Below are 26,608 nucleotides of genomic sequence, written 5' to 3'. Positions count from 1 at the left end.
TTATTTCACTTAGCATAATACCTTCTAGGTCGATTCATGTTGTCACAAATGGCAAGATTTCATTCTTTTTTTTATGGCAGAGTACTATGTCATTGTATTATATATACACCACATCTTTATTTGTTCACTATTGCTGGACACTTAGGTTGTTTCCATATCTTGGCTTTTGTAAATAATGCTGCAGTGAACGTAGGATTTCTTATATCTTTTCATATTAGTGTGTTTTGTTTTCTCTGAGTAAATGCCCAGAAGAATAATTGCTGGGCTATATAGCATTTCTAGTTTTAATTTTTTGAGGAACCTCCACACTGCTTCCCATAGGGGCTGCACCAATTTAAGTTCCCATCAACAGTGCACAAGAATTCCCTTTTATCCACCCTTGTCAACACTTATTTTTGATACTAGCCATTCTGACAGGTATGAGGTGGTATCTCATTGTGGTTTTGATTTTCATTTCCCTGATGATCCATGGTGTTGAGCATCTTCTCTTGTGACTTGTTGGCCTCCTATATGTCTTCTTTGGAAAAATGTGTATTCAGTTACACTATTTTTCAATTGGGTTTGTTTTTTTTTTGGTGTTGAGTTGTATGAGTTCTTGATATGTTTTGGATGTTAACCAAATGTATCAGAGATATCATTTGCAAATATGCTCTTACATTCAGTAGGGTGCCTTTTTGTTTTGTTAGTGGTTTCCTTCACTGTGCCAAAGCTTCTTAGTTTGATATAGAGCCAGTTGTTTATTTTTTGCTTTTGTTGTTCTTGCCTGAGGAAACAGATCGAAAACAATATTGCTAAGACTGATGTCCAAGTGTTTGTTGCTTACAATTTCTTTTAGGAGTTTTATTGAAGGTTTCAGGTCTTATGTTTAGGTCTTTAATCCATTTTGAATTCATTTTTGTATATAGTGTAAGAAAGTGGTGCAGTTTCGTTCTTTTGCATGTAGCTGTCCAGTTTTCCCAGCATAATTTATTCAAGAGCTGTCTTTTCCTTACTGCATATTTTTGCCTCCTTTCTCATAAATTAATCGACGATACAAGCACAAGTTTATTTCTGGGCTCTCTGTTCTATTCCATTGATCTATGTGTTTATTTTTGTGCCAGTGCCATACTGTTTTGATTACTGTGGCTTTGTACTATAGTTTGAAATGTAGGTGCATGATATCTCCTGTTTGTTGTTCCTTCTGAGATTGTTTTGGCTTTTTGGGGTCTTTTGTGGTTCCATATAAATTTTGGGATTATTTGTTTTACTTCTCTGAAAAATACCATGGTATTTTTATACGGATTGTATTGAATATGTTAATTGTAGTATGGATATTTTAACAATAATTTTTCTGGGGAAGGGAGAAAAAAAATCATAATTTTTCCAGTTCATGAATATGATATGTCTTTCCATTTATTTGTGTCCTCTTCAGTTTCTCTCATCAGTGTCTTATATTTTTAAGAGTATGGGTCTTTCACTTCCTTGGTTAAGTTTATTCATAGGTATTATATTCTTTTTGATGCAGTTGTAAATGGGATTGTTTTCTTAATTTCTCTTTCTGCTAGTTTGTTAGTGTATAAAAACAATAGATTTTTGATATTAATTTTGTATCCTGCAGTTTTGCTGAATTGATTTATTATTTCTAATAGTGTTTTGGTGTAGTCTTTAGGGTTTTCTACCTATAGTATCATGTTATCTACAAGTAGTGACAGTTTTAAATCTTCCTTACCAATCTTCTTGCTTTTTATTTTTCTTATCTGATTGCTGTGGCTAGGATTTCCAGTACTAAGTTGAATAAAAGTGGTGAGAGTGGGCATCCTTGTCTGGTTCCTGATCTGAGAGGAAAAGCTTTCAGCTTTTCACCTTTGAGTATGATGTTAGTTGTAGGTTTGCTTAATATTTTGAACTTTGGTCTTCTTAGCCTATAAAAAGGAATTTTAAATTCAATGAGTTAGTGAATGTAAAGAAATTACTATGATCATTGGCACACATTAAACAACCTTATTTGCTTCTATATGTTACATTATTTATTAAGCCAGTTAAGCATAAGCATGTCACACATTTTAAGAATAAAAAAGATACAGTTTTTTAAAATGTATACTTTGGTCAGCTGGAAAATCAATTTTATCTAAATACTTCATTTTCAGTTACTTATAACTAAAGTTTGCTACATTTAATTTTATAATTGAAGCATAATTAACATAGAAATGTACAAGTTTTATTTTCAGTTTTACTACAGTTCACTTTGAATATGGTTGTGTCTTTCATTTAACTGTTATACTTACTAGGGAATTGCTAAATATAGTTAACTGTGATAACTTAGTAAATTTTAAGAAAGCTCTTTTATGTGAAATTACTTATTTATAGTCATTGGTATATATTGACTCAGTGGCAGTGATTTTTAATAAATTGTATTAATTTGTGACCTTCTCTTAAAAAATTTCTGCACATAGTTTCCATTTATTACTACATAATAAATAAATGTTAACTGGTGAAATCCTGTGTAAGATTATAAAATTTGTGTTCTCAAGTTTCTGTTTTTTTAAGTACTTTTTTTATTGAAACATGGTTGATAAACAGTATTTTACTGGTTTTAAATATAAAACACAGTGGTTCAGCAGTTATACACACATTATTAAATCCTCACCCCAGGTAGTGCAGTTATTGTCTGTCAACACAGGAAGATGTTGCAGAACCATTAACTATATTCTCCGTGCTGTGCTTCCATCCCCATGACCAGCTTGTATTGTGATTGAGATTTTTGTGCCTCTTTACCCTCCTTACCTTCTCCACCACCCACACTAATGCCTCCTCCTTGCTAACCACCAGTCCTTTCTCAGTGTCTATGAGTCTCCTGCTCTTTTGGTCATTTTGTTTTGTTTTGTTTTTAGATTCCACAAATAAGTGAAATGATCTGGTATTTGTCTTTCTCACCTGACTTATTTCACTGGGCATAATACCTTCTAGATCCATTCATTTTGTTGGAATGGCAGGATTTTTTTTTTATGGCCAAATAATATTCCAGTGTGCATAGATACCACATCTTCTTCATCCATTCATCTATTGATGGACACTTGGGTTGCTTCCATTTCTTGGCTATTGCAAATAGTGTGGCGATAAACATAGGGGTGCATATGTCTTTTCAAATCAGGGATTTTGTTTTCTTTGGGTAAATTCCTAGAGGTAGAATTATTGGGTCTAATGTTATTTATATTTTTAGTTTTTTGAGGGACCTCCATACTGCTTTCCACAGCGGTTGCACCAATTTACATTCCCATCAACAGTGTAGGAGAGTTCCCTTTTCTCCACATCCTTGCCAGCACTTGTTATTTCTTGGATAGTGGCCATCCTAACTGGTGTGAGGTGACATCTCATTGTGGTTTTTTGATTTGCATTTCCCTGATGATTGGTGATGTGGAGGCATCTTTTCATGTGCCTGTTCGCCATCCATATTTCTTCTTTGGAAAAATGTGTGTTCAGGTCTTCTGTCCATTTTTTAATTGTATGATTTGTTTCTTTGGTGTTGACTCACATGAGTTCTTTATATGTTAACCCCTTATTGGATAAATCATTTACAAATATATTCCCCCATACTGTAGGTTGCCTTTTTGTTCTGCTGATGGTGTCTTTTGCTGTATAGAAGCCTTTTAGTTTGATGTAGTCCCAGTTTTTCATTTTTGATTTTGTTTCCCTTGCCCAGGGATATGTGTCCAGAAAAAAATTGCTCATGCATATGTTCAAGAGGTTTTTCCCTGTGTTTCCTCTAAAGAGTTGTAAGGTTCCATTTAGAGTTTACTTTTTTCCTGTGGTGTTAGGGAGTAATTCGGTTTCATTCTCTTGCATGTGGCTGTCCAGTTTTCCCAACACCATTTATTGAAGAGGCTGTATTTTCCTCCTTGTATTCCAGTTTCTTTTTTATTTGTCTCATTTGGGGAGCCTAAATATACTTCAACTGTTCTGTATACTGCCCTTGTATCAAAAGCAAAGATGTGAAGTAATTGATTGATTCATAACTCATATGTGTTTATAAATTTGTCAATACAGCCATTTATTTGTGTTTTTGCTCTGTGTGCTAAAGTACGTTTTGGCGTAGCATGAAGCAAGATGGGAAACTATGTGACGGAAGGGGAAACTCACAGCTATTTCCCCAGCTGATCTGGAAGGTAAATTTGACTTAAATCTCTCAGGATCATTAGGAATCCTGAAGTGTGATTCCTTACTGTCTCTGGAAGGAGAAGCTGGGAGTTCATTTGTACTTGGCTGAGAAAGGCTGACAGTAGAATGATATTAGTCTTCCCTAAATTAGGACTTTCTGTTCATCAGAAGAAAATCCCTTCCTTAGTCTTTTCTTTCCCTCTTTTATTTTATGTAAGCTGCTATTCTAGTGCATGTTTTTTATGTTTAATGTTGTTGTTAAACTCTAGCTTCCCCTTTTCAGTTATTTTGGAATAAGTGTATCATTATGACCCATTGATACCAAATTAATTTAGTTGACTTGTGCACCACCCATGTCAGTCACTTATTACTTTGTGATATAATTTAATCTATGGAAGCATATGAGCTTTTTTTTTTTAATTCAGAATACTGTTTTTGTTCTAAGAAGTATGGTATTCTGCCATAAACTTCACGAATAGCCATTGATCCAAATTTTGGAGGACTTTATGAAAGCTGAATTAAATCTTCTACTAGATATAAAATAATGGCCATTTCACCTGATCATCTACATTTGCTCTCTTACAACACTAAACTATGTTTTCTACCTTTATCTTGTATCTACCTACCACTTCAGCATTTTATTAAAAATAATAATAATAAAGAGAGAAATGTGGTATCCACATATAAATCAAGTATAAAAACCAAATGAGTATTCATATTTGAACTGACTGTTTATAGTTCATAATGCGTGAGCAAAACCAAAAGTTTCTGTGATGACTGCCCTTGTACTGTTCACCATGTAACTTATTCACTATGTAAGAGTTTGTTCTCCATGTAAGAACTTGTTCGCTATGCTTCAGAAGATTGGAGACTGACGAAAATTAGGCTTGGGGTGGATTAATGATTGTGCATTGAGCATTGACTCCCCTATAGAGAATTTTATTGTTGTTAACAACCATTTGATCAATAAATATGAGAGATGCCTTCACAAAAAAAAAAAAAATACACACCTCCAATTGTAAAATAAATAAGTAACCGGGATGTAATGTATAGCATAAGGAATATAGTCAAAATATTGTAACAACTTGGTATGGTGATAGCTGGTACCTAGAATTATCATGTATATAAATGTTGAATCACTGTGTTGTACACCTGAAACTAATGTAATACTGTGTGTCAACTACCCTTCAATAAAAAATAATCATCTACAAAAAAAAAAAAATAATGGCCATTTGTTGATAAAGAAGATTCTGTGAAGAACTAATGTATAGTATAATCAAAAGGAAATAGACTAGCAAGGATTGATATTATTAGGCCTAAATTTTATGATCTTTCTAATTGTAGGATAGCTATCCTTAAAAGAATATTCTTTAAGTTAGAATAAAATCTCTGTGATTATAGGTATCTTGAATTAAGTAGAATAAACAGTCTGAAGAAAATGACAAAATAAATCGTATAGCATTGTGTAATATAACAGGCTGTTTTGATCAAGCTCCGTTTAACACCTTAGAAATTAAATGTAGCTTCTTTTATTATTACAAAGTATATGCTATAGTGATATTTACACTACGGAACCAGTTGTTTGTCTGGAACTGACGAACTGTGTGTGAATTACCCGCAGCACCTGCTTATTCTCGGGTGGTTCCACCCTGAAACTCAGTTTGCATTTGTGTACCTTCTCTGTCTGTAGCAGATACCCTCGGTCAGTACTTAGGAAATTCCGTCTGTTATTAATATTAACCTAAGGAGCAGTCAGGAATGTAGAATTTCTAAGGGTTTTATATCTGCTGTAAATATGTTATTTAATAAAGAATTGTTATGATGTGTAATGTATTCAACATTTAAACATCAGATTATATGTGCATAATATGTATGTGTGCACATACACGCAGACATGAACACTCACATATATACATGCACAAGATGATAGCAGATTCTCAGTATGTTTCTGTTGGGTGGCATCCTCATGCTCTGTGCGCTTGGGCATCCAGTTCTGAACCTTGAAGTCACTGATTACTCTATCTCTGCTTCAACATCCGCAGATCCGGTTAGACTTCTGATATTCTTCTTCACATGCTTGGTGTCCCATAGCCGTCCACCCCCCAAAGCTCTGCGTTAGCCCCTCTGCCTCTGTCTCGGCCACCGTAATGATTTCCTTGCTTCCAGTCTGACCCTGGTGCCCTGACATGGTCAGCAATGAGGATCTAAGAATGGATTCAGTTTTCTAAATTTATTATTGTGGAACATTTCCGACACCTGCACAAGTAGGGAGACCAGCATGTGCATTGAACTTGGGACAGACAGCCCTCATTCCTAAGGTGCGACAACCAGTTCTGGAGCACATGATGTGTGACTCGGAGCTCTGCAGCCTCTCTGTAGGCTTGTCTCTTACTGTCATCCCAGTATCCTGGCTATACTGGGTTACTTACCAATTAGGGGTTTTCTGAAAATTCTTTGGCAATTCCATGCACCTTCTTGGCCGTGTGACTCCCCCTAGTGCTCCCTCTGCCTTAACTGCCCTTCTTTTCTAACCCCATCTATTGAAATTTTACGCATCACTCAGTTTAAGTACCAGCTCTTCACTCCAGTGACCCCTTCCCTTCCCACTCTGCTGTTTCCAGTTGTTCTTTAAGGGTTTCATACCTCTCATATTTATTCAGCAAATAATTACGGAGAATGTACTGTTTGTTGTCACCACTGGATTCCTCATGTCCTTTTCTCCAGCTCACTCGGGGCTCCCTGACAGTAGGAAGCCCGTCGCCTTCATCTGCTAGTGTCTCTCTTGCGTTTAGCACCGTGTCTGACACAGGGGGGCCTCAAAGTGAACAGTGATCTCCACTGTTGACTTTCAGGTATTTTCATGTAGGTTATTACATAATAAAATTATACATGTGAATACTTGGAAAGTATTTAAAATGAAGTGTATTTGTTTTTATTTTAAAAAATAAAATACATTGTTAGAAGTGTTGAAAATAAAGATAAGGGCAAAGAAAAATTTAAAATGATGTTAGAAACCTAGAAATAATGACAGCCTAAAATGTTTTTGACCGTTGGCACTGATTCTCTCCCCAACCCTTTCTCTCCTCTGTGTTCCCCTTTCCCACACCAGAAACCACTCTTTTCATGTTATTTTTGGCAAACAGATTTATTATATATTTCCGTTTAACAAATTATCCCCAAACACTTATTTTCTCACAGTTTGTGTGAGTCAAGTTTTGGGCCCAGTCTAGCTTGGAAGTTCTGGCTCTGGGCTTATCATGCGGTTGGATCAGGATGCCTGCCGAGGCTGCGGTCACCCAAGGCGCGGCTCGCAGCTGCTGGTGGCCGGTGGCCACGGGGCCTTGCTGCGCGGGCTCCCCCGGGCGCGCCCCGTCCTGCCGCCGCGGCTGTCCACGGGCTCTTGGAAGGCAGCACGGGCCCCCCGCCCCAAGGCCCCGCGCCGGCGTCCTGTGGTGCCCGTCTAACCTGCTGGAACGGGAGCACGCGGGCACTGTGAGGACACCCAGGTAGCTTGTAGGTGTGTCCAAACTGGGACTTTGTCACTTATTAGCTTTCAGATTTTTCATACACTCAATTGTCTGAATAACTTCAAAGAATAAGCATAAATAAGTTTATTATTGATCTTTATTAATACTTATGTATTATTAGAGAATGTATTGAGGTATTTTCATGCTCAGCTTTTATTCCTCATAATATTTACTACTCACAATTACTGTTTTATTAACAAGAAAAGAGATTTTGACTAAGTATCAGAGTAGGATTAGACTCCAGGCAGTCTTATTTCAACGCTTAGCTTTTAAACATCATATGTCTTTAACTCTCAATTTTCTAGTATCCTTTGAACACAGAGGATATATAAGCATCCTACAAATTTTTGGTAGATTAAAAAATTATCACACCTAAAGTATTAAAAACAAAATAGTATTAAAAAAAAGTAATAGTTATTACGTATATAAGTCATACCTGTGAAAGAGGTGTTGCTCACTAGGCTTCCTGTGGGGTTCGTGAGTTTGGCCCGTAGGTCAGGTTCCCCAGGCTGCCTGTTTCTTTTCCTACTAAACACTACAGGTGCTAAATGGCAGCAGGCTTTGGGATGCTCAGATGAACAGGACCCTAAATTTAGACTGAACATGACCCTAAATTATGGGTAATTTCTTAAGCTGTTTCTCGTGTTCTCAGACTCTTGATGAACCTTGTTCTACTTAAATGTGGAAGGTTTGAATATTTAAAATTGAGGCAGTGGCAAATGTTATATTAACTAGCTTCTTGGTTATTAGTGTGAAAGTCAGTCTCCTGTTGATCAACTGTATGTACCTTATTTAGCGTTTTCTTAAAGTTTTTAAAAAATTAAAACTAATTGTATTGCAAAATTTAAATTTATTGTATTGCACCCTAAATCAACATATTCGTACTACTCAAGATTCTAAACACATTGTGTTCAGATATGCATGCCACTTGAACATGTGGCGAGAAATCATAGAAATGGTCATTTCTGATGTTATCAATGTCTTGAAGAAATGTAAACATTTTTTCTTGCAAGAGACAGTTAAAATTAAGGTAGAAAATTCAATGTATTCAACAGTATTTCTTCATATAGAAAAGACATCGTGACCATTCTGATCCCAGTGAATCACAGTGAGCCGGTGCATTTTGGATTGCCAGCTGTCCATCAAGGTTAGGCCACATGTAGATAGGCCATCAGCTGTCACCTCTTTTATAGCATCATATCTATGCAAATAGCTGGTCTGTCAGTACTGATCCCTGTCCACCTTTTGTAGCTAACCTTGTAGTTCACAGTTTTTAATACAGTTTCACTCTACTGGAAATAAATTTTCTGTAGCTTAGAATGCAATGATAAAATGTCATTGATCACTTATCTCTCAAATGAGTTGTCTATGATGATATAACAATAGCTGATTAGTATTTTTCACATTTGTGGTTTCTTCCAACTGTAAAGCAAAAATGTCTGGTAGATGCACATGGATAGTGTTAACTTTTCTGCATTTTATGCTATTACTATTATACAGTGCCCAACTGCATCATATATTCAAGAGTTTTGTGCTTTTTGCTTTCTCTTCACATATATTCATTAACTTTGTGAACTTCTTTTTAAAAGCCTGTCTTTATGACTTTTTTTGCTATTATGAGTACAACAATGAATGATGCCTTTGTGGTTTTAGACGTCTCTCTTTTTGGTGGCAGAATTCATCAGTTTTACACCTAAGAGAATATTTTGCCCTCATTTTATAAAGACTTAACTTGGTTTGCCAGAATGGTATTGTATTTTGGAAATTATTCAAATGCTTTGTTGCTTAATGCCACTTTTTGACAAAGGATTATACTGTGGTCACTGGAAGCAAAGGATGATGGTTTGTTAAAAAAAACGTTTTCAGGTATTTGTCAATACAGTTCCCACTTGCACTTTACTTTTCCAGATATTTGTGCATACTGTCAACACTTGCAGAACACTTACCCAGTCATACTGATGACATACTGTTAAAGCCCCAGCATGTTTATGTCATTATTCTGAATGCTGGCATTTCTAGAAATCTTTTCATCTCTACTTTTATGAGGTAAAGCAATTTTTATGAGTTTGTATTAAACATTATGAATTAACAACAGATTTCTGTGGAAAATCTTACCTTTTAAATTTATGATTATCCCAGGCTCCATGGGGAGCATATAATAGACTTTGAGGCTGTTGCATTGAGCTGTCCTAGGGCAGTTACTAGAATAGCCCCAGATCTGATATTACACAGGAAGTAACAGGTCTGGCTGGTAAAAGATAGAGGAGGGGTAAAATGAAAGGAATAAATGCTGCTTGGAGACAGACTGACAGCCGGTGTCCTCCCCACATCAGGCCAGGAGGAGGAGGAGGAAAGCCATCGGGCAAGAGGTAAGAAAAGATGGCAGAACGTAAAGCACACAGCACTAGTCACCGACGGCATAGAGCAAAGCTGGACACGAGGAAGGAGTTCAGAGAATTAATCACAGTGGCTGTATGGGGTGTTGAGTGCAAGGAGAGCTCAAGTATTTACTTCAGTAACTTCAGGCAAAGGCAGCTTGTCCCCCCTGAAGGTGCTGTGGCCGGACAGCTGATACGCTGTCGTCCAGTGGTGAGCCAGGTCAGTGCCGTGACATCTGCGTGCTGTGTAAAGACTCAGCGAACCAGAGCTGTGTGGACCAGAGAGGCCGTCCTCCAGGACGGGGACCAGGCTTGCTGTAAGGAAGAATGCCATCTTAGTAACTGGGATATAGTAGGTGTCAGTAAGCATGGTATCTATTGCTGCATAACAAATTACCTCAAAACTTAGGTGCCTAAAATGACAAATGTTAATTGCCTCACCGTTTCTTTGGGTCGGGAACCTAGGTACAGCTTCGCTAGTCCCTCTGATTTGGGTCTTTCACAGGCCACCGTCATCTCCAGGCACCACCAGGGGATGAGTTACTGCCAGGCTTTTGCAGGTGGCTGCTGGAAGGTCAGAGTTCCTCAGTAGACAGAGGACCTCCGTTCCCAGGACCCGTTGACCAGAGCCTTACCCCAGTTCTTCGTCCCACGGGCCAATGTCCATGGGAGCTCACCACATGGCAAGGCAGGGTGAACAAGACAAGCTAGAGTAACCTGATTGTGGGAGTGGCGTCAGTCAGCTTTGCTGTATCTCTGTTTATTGGAAGCACCTTCCAAGGTCCAGCGGACTCACAGGAGGAGACGACACGGGCTTGAAGGCCGGGAGGCAGGGGCTTCTTGGGGCCATCCCGGGAGACAGCCTGCACAGGGAACGTTTTCATGAATGAGCAAATCAGTGATTTCACCAAAGGAGAGAAACTGGAAAAATGAGCTTGTGCTGTATGTACCGCCTCCATAAATACAGGTCGTTGAGAATGGAGATCGGAATGCAAAGGAGAAATTATCTTCAGGTGAGACTTGTTTTAGTTAGAAATTGGCATATTTTGATCAGTAAGTGTATCATCAGTTCATCCATATCCTAAAGGAAGGGCTCGGGAACTAGGAGTGCTGTTCTTTGCAGACTCTAAATCAAATAACCATCCTTTAATATTGCCGATCCCTATATTTACAGAAGGCAGAGCGTACCGTTTTGGTGTATTTCAGTCATTGGTTCTCAGCTCTCCCCGCTCATTGGAACCACCTTGGAAACTGAACAACCAAACCAAAAACAAACAAATAAATCTATCCCAAGCTGAATAAATCAGAGACTGTAAAGGTGGGGCCCACATAAGAATATAGTGCTTTAGAAGCTCCTCAGGTGATTCCAGTGTGTAGTCAGGGTTAGGAGCCACTGGTGTCAGTGGTTATCAACAGACAGAATCGAGTGTGCACCCTTTCTCTGGGTTAGTACATAGTAAAAAAGTAATTGTGTGAACAAACTTTCTTAATTTAGCACCTATTTATTTGGCATCCAATATATGCATAGCACTTGGGGATAAAAAGAGAAATATAAATAATTTAAAAATGGGAGTAAGCTCTACTTTGATAGTTGTATACGTGTTTTCTGTGACTCTCTGACACAGCCCACATGTGCCGTAGGATTTCAGAGAGGGGAGAGATGAACACGGACTGCAGCAGATGGGGGCTGTTTAGAAAAGGTGGGATCTTGCGTGTAGCAGGAAAGCACAGGTGAGGTGCCATGACTTGCTTCACCGACAGATCCAGGCTCTGCGGTCTGACTTGGAGAGGTCTCACTGTTTAGCCATCACTTTGAACTTATTCTGTAAGCCAGCGGTTGCACAAGATGAGCAATTGAGGAACTTTGAAAAATACCAGGCAGGATTCACTCTTGGAGATTTTTATTCATTTGGTATTGTATTTCTTGAATCCCTGTGATGGTAATGTACCACAAGGGTTGGAAAAACTTCCATAGGGTCGTTTTAAGGTCCCTGGACATTTTTGAGTAGGAGGATTAATATTTGCCATCCATTAACACATTCAGGGTTTTTTTGTAATTGCCACAGGCACAGGGCAAATAGTAGTGGACAGTATAAAACAGGAAAAATCCCCTGTTTACACTTATGGGGGCAGCAGATAGCTTATATTCTTTTCTGGTAGGAGAACACAGGCAATACCATAATAGTATATAATGTGGTAAGTAGAAATAAGTGCTTTGAAGAAAATGAAGCATAGTGAGGGGACAGTAATGGGCAGAGGGGAGGAGAGCTGGAGAGGAGAGTGCTGTTTGACATCAGGTAAGGAAAGACTTCCCAGACAGTTGACATTTAAGCAGAGACCTGGGAGAAGTGGGGGAGTGAGGAGGCAGGGGCTATCAGGGAACCCCTCAGCCAGGAGTGAAAGGCCAGTGAGTTTAGGTCCTGTGGACTCAACTGTGCAAATTTCTGGGTTGAACTCCCCTGTGTGAGTTTCTTTGGAGACACTGGTATGAGGAGGTCATTCAGGTTAAATGAGGTCCTGAGGGTGAGGCCCAGTGCAGTAAGACCGGTGCTCTTATGAGAAGAGGAACACAGAGGGCTCTCTAGCAGGTGAGGACGCCCTTGCCAGCCAGGAGGAGGGCGCCCACCAGAGGCCGAACCCTGCCGGGCCCTGGCAACGGACAGCCTCCAGAACTCTGTTGTTCGAGCCACTCAGTCACAGTGTCTGGTTTGGTAGCTCACATCGGGTAAGATGTCCAGGTGAATCAGTGCGCTTCTCTGTGTGGCTTCTTCAGGCACGACTGTTCTGGTCGCCGTCTGTGGCGTCCCCGTATCCGTCGTGCACCCCTGCCTGCTGCTGATTAGTAGTCCCTTGTAGGGATGTAGCACAACTTCCCCAGCTGTTGATGGACATTTGGGTTGTCTTCAGCCTGGGCAATTACATATAAAGCTGTTGGGGACATTCACGTACAAGTCTTTGTATAGGTGCGTATTCCCTTCTCTTTGTGTAACTTGTAGTGGAAGTTGGATCATCAGGATTACCTTTTTCATGTGTGTGTGTGTGTGTGTGTGTGTGTGTGTGTGTGTGTGAGAGAGAGAGAGAGAGAGAGAGAGAATGTATTTCCTTGAGGAAAGCTTTTATGCCCAGAAAAGATTATTTAGGGACTATTTTCAGTTAAATTAAATTGAGATAAAGATTAATGTTCAATTTATTTCTGTTTAAAAATCTAGTTTTTAGATGTTCATTTTAAAAAGTCTTCTGTTTTTAAAATTCAGCAAAATTATTTTTCCCCTAGGCATAGTTATTTTTTCAAAGCATCGCAGGCCAATTCTAACGTGGACGGCGGAGAGCCGTCGTGCGGATGGCGTCCGACAAGCAAGGACTGGAGGAGGACGGGCGCTGTGGCACGTTTCGCTTGCGTAGAAATACCTGTGGTTCCGGGGCAAGGCCTGAGCATCTGCGTTTCTGTGCGGCCCCCTGGGGGCGGAGGAGCCCAGCTGGAGCAGCCCTGGCCCGGAGGGTCCCTGTGATGGCCAGGTCCCCGGGCGTGCTGGGGTTTCCGACTGGACGGAGGGGAGGGCGCAGCGGCGGGGCCGGGGAGAAACACCATGCCCGCGTCCAGAGGCCTTAGGGAGTCGCACTGGCGGCGCGGGAGGAAGGGTGAGCCCTGCAGCGCTGCCTGGGCAGCCCGAGTGGGGCCCGCGGCGGCCGGTGGGGAGCGGGAGCGCTTGCTGGTGCCCTAGAAAGCAGGCACTGGTGGACCGCTGATGCCCCGGGGTGGCGGGGGGAGCCTGACCGGGGAGCCAAACGCAGGCCACAAATCATTTGATGCGGTGGAAGACAGAACGAGAGAGGACAGTGCTCTTGGGGAACGGTATTTTCCTTTTTTTTATTTTGAGGGTAACAACTGTTATGATGTGCTTGGAGATGGACAGGGATACCCTGTTAGAGAAGGAAATACGGTGGGCGCAGGAGAGAAGGGAGGCGAGTAGCCGGATGACGTCCAGGGAAAGGGGTCTGGTGGGCAGACGCACGCGTGCCCTTGCAGAGGGACCCTGATAGGGAAGGTGGAGTGGATCGGCGCAGACGGGAGCTTGTGGAAATTTTAATCCAGTAGCTTCAGTTTCCCCCTGACAGGACAGTCACCGTAAAAGTAAGTTTTGTTCAGTGCTCAATGCCTGGGGCGCAGAGCAGTGATGGATATAGTGCATGTCTAATATTCATTAAATGAACGTGAAGGTAGGGTAGTGGTGGGCTGGTGGGGAGAAGGCACGGAGTCAGGCGGACACGCTGCTGTTGGGGTAGGCGCGAGTGGAGTCATGGAGAAAAGTGGGTGCTGTGCCAACAATACGAAAGAAAAATGGAAAGGACTGGTTTGGCTAAGGGGAAGGACAAGTTGAGGACCTGTTTGTAGCTCTGGAGAGTGTCCTCAGTCTTTCAGATTAAGTGCACTGTCATGTTATTTAATGGTTTGAGGGATTTTTCAGAGACCTAATTGCCCAGCACTCTAACCTGGTTTTTGTAAACCTAGGGGAGTCACCTGTTTGTCTCTGCTTACCAAGGACTGTCTTGGTATCAAGAAATCAAATCTCCCCTCCTGCCATCTCCCAGGAGTTTAGAAAAAATTGTGTTCCAAGCTTCTGCGAAGTGTTTGATGTTGAAAAGTTCATATATATAGACCTTGGAGTAAAAATGCTTCGGAATATGCAGCAGAGTCTCTTGAAGTGGCAAAGGATGCTGTCACCGCATTCTGTAAGCACACTTAGGCAAGTGACAAGGAGAAGAGAACGCTGACCATAATGTGTACTTTGACGGGTGTGGTGTGAACAGCTTGGCCCAGTGGTCTGTGAATTGTGTTCTGCACAGCCGCACCTTCGGGGTCCCCGGGAGACAGGAGAACAAGGCCTGGGCAGATGGGGGCCCAGCAGTCTCCACATCAGTTCCATGTAGGAGTTAGTTTTCTTCAGGTTTATGTATTGAGATTCCTTGTAAGATTTTGTTAGCGTGATGATTCTGGGGCCAGAACAATGCTGAAAGAATTTGCTATCATACTACAGGTGATAACTGAATTTTGCTGAAAATAGTGCTGTGATTAGGAGAGTAGGTCATTTATTATTTGGATGTGGGGGGAACCACTTAGAAAGGACTCCTTAATCCTTTGGTTTAGTAATAGATTTTTATAGAAAGCAGACATCTTTACTAAACCCTTCATTCCATTTTCATGAAAAAGAAGTAATTGCCTCAAAAGCCAGATGACATCCGCAGTTTTCTTAAGAAAGTGATTCCCTGAAGTTGTCACCTAGTGAAATCAATGTTCACATGATTGATTAATAGCTGTATTTACAAACCACACTTAACTGGTATTTACAGTGATTGTTAATATCAAGAGGTGTTTATTGAGCACCTCACGCATGCGAGGTGTACTGTGTTAGGCGCCGGGGATGCAGAAACAGGTGCACTGTGATCTTTTCTCCTGCATGGGTTAGAGTGGGCGGGGAGTGGCACGCAGCCGGGAAAGAATCCCTGGTGCTGGAGAGGCGTGCGGAAGACCGCGGTCCCGCAGGGCTGCCGCAGGGGCTCCACGGGTACCTGATGTGCATTCAAAAAAAGTTTTTACTGTTAAAAAATCCACAAAATAACATGTTATATAAATGTGTTCTATGCAGCAATCAATGTGTGCAGAAGAATACTAAAGCTAATTATTTCGCAGATGCATTTTTTTTTTACAATTTCAAAATAAAATAGCAAATCTTTGTGTTTCTCAAGCACTGTGAGAAAAGGACACATAGCCCCAGCAAGATCTTTAGTCATCATTTCTCCCTTCCACCTCCATCCTCACATAATAGTTCTGCTCCCAAGCTAGTCCTCAAAACCTCTCCAGCCCCCCACCACAACACAAAACCTCTTTCCACAGTTTCTAGGTTCCTTTCCTTCTGATTCTCCATCACACGACCTGAAAAACTGATCTGTCCTATAGGATGTACGCAGCAAGCCTGGGGAGGGAACAGTCCTTGAGCAGCCGGACTGTAAAATGCTCTGCCCAGGGCCCCGGAAGAGAACCCAGGGGATTCCCAGTGAGCGACTTCCCTCCCTGCCCCTCAGCCCTCTGCAGCCTGCATGGCGCTGAGCTCTGGCGGAGCCTTCAGAGGACAACATCCCAGACGAGGTTTCCACAAACTCAGGGCTTGTTCCACGAACAGGAGATTTTAAGGACAGAAAATAATGGTTTCTCACAGGAGTAGTCATTTAGCAGACGGGCAGGTGCTGAAGGGTAGGTGTGTATCCCTAGTCTAAAGGTGAAAACGTCTGGGAACTGTGGAGCAGACAACTCTTCAGAAAGTTACGAGCTGTCAAGGTTTTCATGTTTTGACGATGCAAGTGCCAGAAGAAGTGTAAAGATAAGCAGAAACCCATTAACATGTTTATTTGAATCAGGATGTCAGTATTTACAAGATAGATGTGCTCCTAGCTGATGAGGAGTGAGTTACATTAAAAAAACTTTGTCTATTGCAGGTCTGTATGCCTTCAAAATCAAGTTATAGAATAAAAATTTGTGTTTTCTGTGTTCTAAGGTATTAATACATTTTTAATACTCATCGTTCCTTCATTTTTCGTTTCTGTAAATTATTAATAAAAAGAGTCCATAGTGATGGCTATTTCTCCTGATGGTTTAAAAATGAACTGAGGTTCTTCCTGCACTGCCTTTAAGAAGTCCTCCGTGTTCTCTGTCACGGTGCACTGTTCTTTTTCTTCTTAGGCCTTTGACAAACCTTACCTTTATTTGGTCACTTCTGTGTGGTTTCCGTCTCATTCTCTGAGTCGGCTCTGAGGGCGTGGACTCTCCCTCTAATCATGGCGGGCCTGCGGCCTTTCCAGTACCTGACACGTGTCAGTGAGCGATGGACTTGTCAGACGGGGTGGCTGCATGTTAGATCTCCCTTGGTTAGATTTTTGGGCTTTTGTTAGCCGTGTAGCACCAGACTCATAGAAGGGTTGTGCTTAGCTGAGGCTCTTTATTCACTGATATTTATTACATTACTTCAGTTTACCATATATTTTAGCATCCTGAAGGTTAATTCTTGAACTATGAGTAATGTAGCCTCTTTTAGCAAAAAGAAATTGGTAATTGTTTTATATTGTTTGTTTTGTCAGTCCAGCTTGACAAAGCTAAATTGTGATGAGATTGATCAACCTCAAAGCATTTTTCTTATGATAATTAGCACATAAAATGTTTGTTGGGGGGGTGTGGGTAGAGCCCCAGTACAGAGCTGGAAATGGCACCTAATAAGTGAACAGATACCAGCCTCCCACACACACACAGACGGTCAGAACAGCTTACATACATACTCATCCTGATGAATAGCAGATAGCCATTAAAATGGTGGTTGAAATGTGACCCCTTTTCTAATGTTACAGCAAATCAACAGACCTGCCAGACTTCACATAGTCTAGTTGGACGATTTGTATGGATCCATAGAGACATGTAAGGATCCCCCAAATTCACAAGTTAGAAGCCTAATCACGACATAGGTGAACAAGAAGATGACACTGGCGGCTAGGGCGGTCGGGATATGGCTGGGACAGCGCTTACTTTATTAACTAGATGACCTTTTTGTCCTTATCACAGAACCTTTGGCATTACAGGTGTATTGTCAAAACCATGAATGGTAAATCCCTGAATATAAAAAGGCATACCTTAAAAATTATATCCTACCCCTTATTTCCTGAGTTAATTGCCTACAACCTCAAAAATACTCTATTCTCTTCTAGATTTTTCTCATTAAGTAGAAAAGGAACCACAGTTAAGTCTTCTTAAGATCTCTGGAGATAGGAGGGCTTTCTTTTTAATCGAGAATGGTAAAGGGGAGTCACTTTATAATGTGGTAGGAAGGTCTTCCTAATTTGTTCCCCTTCCTTCCCTGAAGGATTTTTAAAGCTCATCTGGCCCCTAGAGAGCAGCAGAGAACTTTACTTAAATAATGAGGCTATATGTATACACACATATTTATGTCTTGTGTTTCTTTTCTCCCAAAGTTGAACAAGGTGAGATAATCCTAGAACAGAGGAACAAAATCATAATCTTTAAGTGAAAAGCAGCCATCATAAAAATAATAAAAGAATAGAATAGTATACATTAGGAAAGTCTAGGATACAGAGAAAGATGTAACCACTCAGGAACAGAAATAACATTTTTCTTAAGGCAAAAGTGATCTACTATAGAAAATTTCTTGGTGATAAAAAAACAAAATCAATTAACAAAGAGCAGAAGGTACAGAGATTATTACAGTGTTAATCAGACCCCTGGACTCACATTTCTACTTGCCCTGAGGACAGCTTTGCTTGCCTTTTATAAAAAGCTATTAACCTCCTGCTATTTGCACCCCATCTGTCAGTCTGTCCTGTAGACTAATCTTGGCTTCCTGCAGCAGTCTGTCTTTGTCCATTTGAGCTGCTATGACTAAAGTACCATAAACAGAGCAGCTTATAAACGACAAACATTTATTTCTCACAATTCTGGAGGCTGGGAGGTCCAAGATCATGGCCCTGGCAGATTTATTGTCTCTTGACCCACTTGCACACCAATGGCCTTTTTCTCACTGTAACCTCACGTGGCAGTAGGGGCCAGGGAGCTTCTGGGGCCTTAAGTAAGAGCACTAACCCCTTTCCGGAGGGCTCCACTGCATGACCCAGTTACCTCCCTGAGGCCTCACCTCCTGACACCATCCCTTTGGGGGCAGGATTTCAGCCTAGGAGTTTTGGAGGGCATGTGTTTAGTCCATAGCACTGCCCTTCCAAATTTCCCCATTGCTTTGTTTTGCTCCCGTTTGGTGCGGCTCTTCATTCCTCTTCTTCAGGCCCACATCAGGTTGTATTATCCTTCTGAAATGTCATCCCATTCACTGCTTCAGTCCCGCTCTTCTGACACCGTTGAATTCTTGTCACCGTTACTTCCTGTCTAGCTTGCTACAGGCTCCTGCCTCCAGGCCCCCTCCTGACCAGTCCAGCTCAAGTTCACGGGTGGCTTTGCCCTGTAGTAGGACAGTGTACATTTACTGACTATTTTGTTCTTACGACTGGGTGTGTAACACTTAGAAGAATTCTAGATTCGTAAGTTTTTAAAAAATAAATGGTTAACTTAACCTCATGGTTTTATGAAGCAAGTCATGCCCTACTAATATGCTCAGATTGACAGGCCATATTTTATGGGGCCATGTAAAAAGAAAATAATTCTAGGAAGACTGAAGAAATAAAACTTACTAAATATGAAAAGACTTGGCAGCAATTTTATTGTAAGATTCTTGAAGTTGGTGTGAGTGAGACGTTGAGAAACTCACAAAATCGCTGACTTCCTACTTGGAGATAAATGCTGGAGGGGTAGGGGAGCAACTGAACATGTACACATACTCTCCTTGGCCACAGCACAACAGTTATATTTCTAAAAGACTTCATGATGAGATAATCCATGATTGAGATATTTAGGTCGAATGGGAAAAACAGCATTTAGGTATTGATGTCATTTATGAATCCTGATAAACCTATAAAACAAACTCAACTGTACTGAAAGGCAGCACTAAATAGAATATAAATAAATTATATATCTTAAGTTAGTAATAATGGCCACTAAATGTCAATTCATTGATTTCTAGAAACAAAGTTTTTTACTCCAGGTTCAAAAGAACATAAATTTATTTTAATGGTCACAATTTTACTGTAATTACAGTAATTTTACTGTAATTCATTAACATTTTTGTAAATTCATTTTGCATTAAATTGTGGGATGGAGGGATTGACAGTACAGAATGTAGTAAAAGGAGTTGTCATACTTTTTTTGTTACTGAGGGAAAAGAGTCAGAGACCCGTGGTACTTAAGAGACCCCCGGGTGAGCGCGTCTCAGTTGCGTTTTCTATCTCGGAGTGACTCACTCACTGTTCACTGGGCACTAGTCTAAACAAACCTGTCCTCAATCCAGCCACGCCTTTGGGCTGCCTTTCTTTCGATCATCCCTAATTAAAGGAGAAAGTAGTTTATGCTGTTCTTTTTCATTACTTATTTACTTCTGTGTAGTGAATGGGGCTCCTGGCCAATGAGTGAGCTTAGATAGTACTCGTTTCTTCAAAAACATCTTTCTTCGTCATTAAAAGTGACTTTGTCATTCGTTCATTCTTCCAGAAACATTGTCTAGTATTTTTTCAGTACTGTGCTCCGTACTAGTTATACATTGGTGCGTAAAGCGGGTACCATTCCTTTCCTTGTGGAGTTTATATCCTAAAAGAGGAAATAGACAAGAAAATTAAAATTGCAGCTCCTTCCTAACCCCTCCCAATGTTCTTTAGTATTTTTTATAGTGTTTATCAATATCCAAGACTCCACTTTTTTGTTTGATTTCACCTACAAAGTGTTGGCTCTATGAAGGCAGGGATTCCTGTGTGTTTTGTTGAAGGAGTATTTGTGAGTTGAGAAGTGAGAAAGACACCTAATGAGTCACCACGTCCCCCTGATTCTGTTTCTCCAGACTGTCTCGACCCCACTGCTGCTTCCTTAGTTCAAGTCCTTTTAATTTCCACCTGATCTATTAAAGTAGCTTTCCTAACATTTTTCCTGCCACGTTGGTACGTCTCCCCTTCAGACTGCCCCCAGTAATCTTCGTAAAAGTCAAGCCTGAATATCTTTGGCGATCTCCCATCTTCTAAGGGTAGATCAGACCCCTTAGCTTCTCATTACCGGTCACCCTGTCTGTTCATCTGTTCAGCCTCGCCGTTTCCGTTTCTCTGCCACTCCCTGCTCTGCATGTTCAGCTTTATGCCTCAGCAGTGCCCGTGTCCTGCTCTTCAGGCTTCTTTGCAAAGTGCAGTGGCTGGACCAGAATCATCAGCATGATGCGGACACCACTCAGAAATGCCCAGTCCTGGGCCGCAGCTCCGACTCTCCAAGTCGGAAAGCCTGGGAGGAGGGCTGAGCGGGCCGCACCGGCCTTCTGGGTGACCGGGATGTGCCCGAGCCGGAGGGCCGCTGCTTTCATCCTTCTTTCAGGATCATTTCCTTAACAAGCTCGGCCATTAGTTACCCTGTGTTCAGTATCACTTTCATTTGTGTGACTCCTCGTCTATTTCATCAGCCCTGATACCTGTGTCACCCTACTTCTTAAATGATGTGTTGGACATCTTTCCTGGATATGCTCCTGTACCCCCGACTCTGTAGGCTCTGAACAAAATGCGTCGTCCCCCTGCTGCTGAAATCTGCTCTGTGCACCGAGTTACAGGTTTCCTCCTCGCATCCTTGAATTGTAGAATGTACAGTATATTCTTACTGGTTTCTCTTTTGTCTTAACTCTAGAGGAACAACAATGAAAAAGATGTTTTAATACTCTACTAACCAAAATAGGGTCAGGATTTTCCAGGCCATAAAGTTACCATTGTAGAAATGTATTTTTACCTTATTCTCCTTACTTTTTCCCTCCCACCTCTTTCCCCTCCTCAGTCTTTCTCTCATTTTAAGAGTCTCAAGATGATTTACTTTGCCTCCTGACCTCAGTTACCCAAGTTCTGCTATAAAACTGGAGGGATTCTTGGCCCTGGGCCAAGAGAATGGCAGACACTGCCCGCACCAAGGTCCAAGCAGGAAACATTTCAGATATTGGTGTACTTTCTGCAGTAGGTTCACAGCAAATATTTTTAAAATGAGTAAGTTAATAGGTAGGCAAGTCTCAAAGGATGGGCAGATCTCCAAACTTGAAGAAAGCATGGGAGATTGTGGCTAGTGACAAAAGGAACCTCAAGGATTTGAGCAATAAAGAGTGAGAAATTTTGACACTCAAATGTTTATTAAGTGAATAAATGAAAGATTTTAAAGGAAAGAACAAAAAGCCATTGTCACAGATGGTTAGATATTTCCTGAAGGAGGAAGAATAAATTTATATGTTATTTCAGTATACATTTTCAAGATTAATTTTTAAAATTCATGTTTATTTATATGTGTGCATCCCTGTGAGCATTCAGTTTGATATACATTTTTAATAATGTTCATGTTGATTTACATAAGTTATAAATTCTAATGTTTTGATCATATATCTTGGGCTATAACTTTTAGCTGTTATTATAGTTCTATTTTTGTTAAGTAGGAAAGACAATATATGTGTGTATGTATATATCTGTTAAATTGCACATAAAATTACCTTACGTATGAGGAATTTTTGTACTTGAAAAATCATAATATATAGCTATTTCATTATTTGAGCTCTATTATCTCATAAAGAACATGTGTTCTTAAGCTATAATAATAATAAACACTTTTCTTTTTAACACGCACACAGGAAACCACGACCTGTCTCGCAGTTGGTCGCACAGCAGGTCACTCAGCAGTTTGTGCCCCCTACACAGTCAAAGAAAGAGAAAAAAGATAAAGTAGAAAAAGAGAAAAGTGAAAAGGAAACACCTAGCAAAAAGAACAGTCATAAGAAAACCAGGTAAACTTGAACAATGTTTTATGGCATTCATGAAATATTAAAATTAACCGTTTAATATTCCCTTTTAAACTTGATATGTGCAAAGTGGAAGTAAAAGCTGCCGCCTCCTTTATAACAAAGGATCACGAAGCTGTTTTTCTGAGTTTGAAAGGTGTAGACATGAAACGCAGAGGCCACAAATAAAAGCTTAAATTTGAGGATGCTGTGTTTTTCTTACTAGATTGAAGGACATTTGTGTTTGGACTTTCTTTTTCATTCATAAAAAAGCCAGTAGTGATATTCACAATTCTCAATAGATACTTGCATGGGCTTGAACCCAGTGAAGTGGTCACGGGTCTGGACGCTCGTGATGCCCTCATCAGTGCCCATCGGGAGAAAGGGCCTGGGCATCCCTCAGCGCCCACCGCTGCCCGCTGCCTCTGCGGTGCGGCTGCCGTCGCTCTTCTGAAGCCTTCTAAAAAAACTGATAAACTGCAAAATGTAATGAATCTGTAAATACCCAACTGGTATTTTCTGTATTATATAAAACATTTAAAATTCAAATAATTATAAGCATTTGGCAAAAAAATAAAATGAGAGAGAGAAAAGAAACCTGCCATAATTTAAAGCTGCAATTTTGGAGAAGCTTTAACTTAATAGTTTTATCACTGTTTCCTGGCCCCAAACTTTAGCCAGGGTCATAGAAATATGAATCGAATTAATATAGAAATGAGAACTGTTGCACAGAACTGGAAAATAACTAATCTTAATTATGTAAATGTAAATGTAAATAAAAGCACAATTAAGAGACTGTTACTTCCAGAGTATCATGGTTTTTTGTCACCTTGAAGAAGATTCATGAATGAGTGGTAGATTAATGTTAGTGATTTGAAACATTTAATTCTGTTTGTGTGTCTAGTTTCACATGAATCTAGAGCTTTAAACATAGATGTATTCATTTTGTTATTTTTACCCACTTTATTATTCATTGTGTCATCAGAAAGTTGGTAGAGAGAAAAGCTAGTTTAAAATTGTATCATCTTTTGTGTTTAGGCCAAGATTGAAAAATGTGGATCGGAGCAGCGCTCAGCACTTGGAAGTCACCGTTGGGGATCTGACAGTCATTATCACAGACTTTAAGGAGAAAACGAAGTCGCCGCCGGCGTCCAGCGCCGCCTCCGCCGATCAGCACAGTCAGAGCGGCTCCGGCTCGGATAACACAGAGAGGGGCGTGTCCAGGTCATCCTCGCCCCGCGGAGAAGCCTCGTCACTGAATGGAGAGTCTCATTAAAGTTTATTTTCTCCGATTTTTTAGTCACTTCTGTCATACCATGCAAGTGCACAGATAATGCCAAGAAGTACCACATTTTCATGACAAACATATTCATGCACAATCCATAATTTGCTTTTTACATAAAATACGAATTTGTTACACTTACTGCAATCTATGCCTACCAAACATTTCCAGACTTAACATTTTGGTCTCCACAGTCACAGGTACCATGAAAATGTGGTTGAATTATTCATTATGCAGTGTTACTGGTAAGTCTATTTTCACTTTTAGTTTAGTGAATTCTAACGCATAATTCTTGAATTCTCTACTATTGGCATGTAATGAATTTAAATTTTTATAACATAGTGCAAGCTGCCTCAATGTATTATTTGAGAATTGTGAAACAAATAGTTATATGTATACAAGTCAAAAATCAACTATTGCTGCAACAGAATTTTCTTAGTGGTTCTCCTCTTAAATACACCTGCTGGTACTTGGTGTGGTTAAATAGGAAAATTGCTATTAAATAAAGAACTTGTATGAACCATTGCCAATGTTTTCGACATATTTTACTAAATTATTGTTCCTGAATTGTTTCTGGTTTTATTTGTTTTTTTGTTTTTTTTGCTTTATCTTTCAAAACATTCATTTATTGTAATGTTTACTAGCAGACTAGTAAACAATAAAACATTGATTATTTAGCTTTATAATTCAGGTTTAGTGCTGTTGTCATTGAACACTGGTATTTTCTGTATTATATAAAACATTTAAAATTCAAATAATTATAAGCATTTGGCAAAAAAAAAAAAAAAGAGAAAAGAAACCTGCCATAATTTAAAAGCTGCAATTTTGGAGAAGCTTTAACTTAATAGTTTTATCACTGTTTCCTGGCCCCAAACTTTAGCCAGGGTCATAGAATTATGAATCTAATTAATATAGAAATGAGAACTGTTGCACAGAACTGGAAAATAACTTATCTTAAAATGAGTTTAATTGGCCTCTTACTAAATATAACAATTCTTAAAAAAAATCATAGTGCCCTATTTTCAGAGACAACCGCCAGTTTATGCATTTTATCAATATCCTGAAATTTAAAAAGTATTTACAGCCCCTCACTATTATATAAAATTACCAATAAAATATTTTTATGACTACAGATATTGCATTTTTGTTTACAACTAATAAAGTGTTTTATGTTGTATTTAAAAATCCAACCTAGAAACCACATAGTACTGCTTAAATTCTTTGAGGGTCTCCTGCTTTCTCTTATCCATTTGCTTAATGTATATCCATCTGTGGGGACTTCTGGAATATAAAAAACTTAAAGATATAACTTGAATACAGAATATCACATAAAGACATAATGATAGCATTTGCAGAAAAGAAAAACTGTAGACCCTGACAGTTGTGATATTTGGTGGTTTCGCGTTGTAATGTAATTTTCTGTTTAATTGCAGAACTTTTTACAGGCACAATGGTACTGTCTTTTTTTGTAAAATGCTAGTTGTGAAATACAGTTAATTGCGTACAGTAAAAGTCTGTGATTAAAACAGTTATATACCTCATTCTTTAGTGTTGTTAAATGAAAAATTAAAAGTTGTTCTTATTACAAGGTACTTTCAATAGAACCCCAACTAACTGGTTCTGTTCTTTTAAAACATGAAATTTTTTGGTCATTATTCTGTTTTTCATAACACATGCATTCATTTTTTTAGACATAATAAAAAATTACAGATGATAATTTAATAGGGAAAATATTCTAATTTTTAAGTCAACACTATGGCTTTGAAGGCACTGGTCCATCTTATGATGATCAGGTACTTTCAGGATGTATTTTAAATGAACTGCAAGAGAGAGAGAAATCTGACAGAAGATGGGATTTTACCTAAATGGGGTATAATCATTTTCTATATAGAAGGAGACAGTGTAGCATGGAAATTAAGAGTGCTAACTGTTGTCTGGTGTTTGAATCCCTGTTGTGGAACCCAAGTGGGCTTGGGTAAGTCCCTGAAGGTCATGTCCCATCTATTAATCAAGGATAAAGATAATCATATTAACCCATAGGGCTGTTGGGAGGATTAAATGTCAATCCAGATAAAAATTCTTAGCAATTACCTGACACATACTAGCTACTCAGTAAATGTGAGCCTTCATTATTTTTAGGTAGAATCCCATTACAAAAATACAAAAATATTTTTTGTAACAAAAGTCATTTCCATGCCACCTTGGATGATCGAAAGAAATTGTGTTCTATTGGTTACATAGAATTTTCTACATCAGATGTTTGCTCTCATCAGCCTTCCTTCTTTAATTAAAGAACCTGCTGGGATGCACTGTGAGACAGAGGAAAAGGACTGAGTTGGCTGTTAGCTTTGGTTCTCCTTATTCACAGTTATCTTCACCTGCCTTCATTTGAACCTACCTCAAGTACACTTCCAAACCAGGAAGGAGACCCAAATCCTATAAACATTGCCTAATGTTAAAATATGCAAAAAGATTCAGAGCCTGGGCTTAGGGTGCATTTTTAGCTCTGTCTCATCAATTTACCATGTGGTTTTAGCAGTAGGTTCTTTTAACCAAATTCCTTACAAAAAAGAATTTGCTTGTTTTTCAGAGTTTATTACCTTATTTTGATATGGGTAAGAGGGAAGATACAATTTGAGGCACAAGAGAATACACTCTTAAAAATCTGTTGTATTACACAGTAGAAATAATTGACTCAATAACTTAAAGGTTTTATTTTTATTAAATGCTCTTCCTAAAATTATATGATGATAGTAGACAGTGAAAACAAGAAGGGAAGAAAAACCTCAGCTTTTCTAAGATGATAGCATATGTATCACCTTTCTTTTAGGCAGAAATACTGCCTAAAGT

General features: G+C 39.6%; 1 protein-coding gene across 2 annotated transcripts in view; it reads left to right on the top strand.

The window, feature by feature from the left end:
* YAF2 (YY1 associated factor 2) overlaps positions 1-25,299 on the top strand; it is a 66,652-nt gene extending 41,353 nt beyond the window's left edge. For both annotated transcript variants that reach the window (XM_036889611.2, XM_057491985.1), the window contains 2 exons: positions 22,330-22,482; positions 23,515-25,299. In XM_036889611.2, coding sequence (XP_036745506.1) covers positions 22,330-22,482; positions 23,515-23,752 — 391 coding nt within the window. In that variant the 3' untranslated portion in view covers positions 23,753-25,299. The remainder of the gene's footprint in view (positions 1-22,329; positions 22,483-23,514) is intronic.
* The last annotated feature ends 1,309 nt before the right edge of the window (positions 25,300-26,608 follow it).

The sequence above is a fragment of the Manis pentadactyla genome, chromosome 14, assembly GCF_030020395.1.
Source record: "Manis pentadactyla isolate mManPen7 chromosome 14, mManPen7.hap1, whole genome shotgun sequence".
NCBI classification, from domain to species: domain Eukaryota; kingdom Metazoa; phylum Chordata; class Mammalia; order Pholidota; family Manidae; genus Manis; species Manis pentadactyla.
The sequence above is the reverse complement of the archived record's forward strand: the minus strand, read 5'-3'. Positions and strand labels throughout refer to the sequence as shown.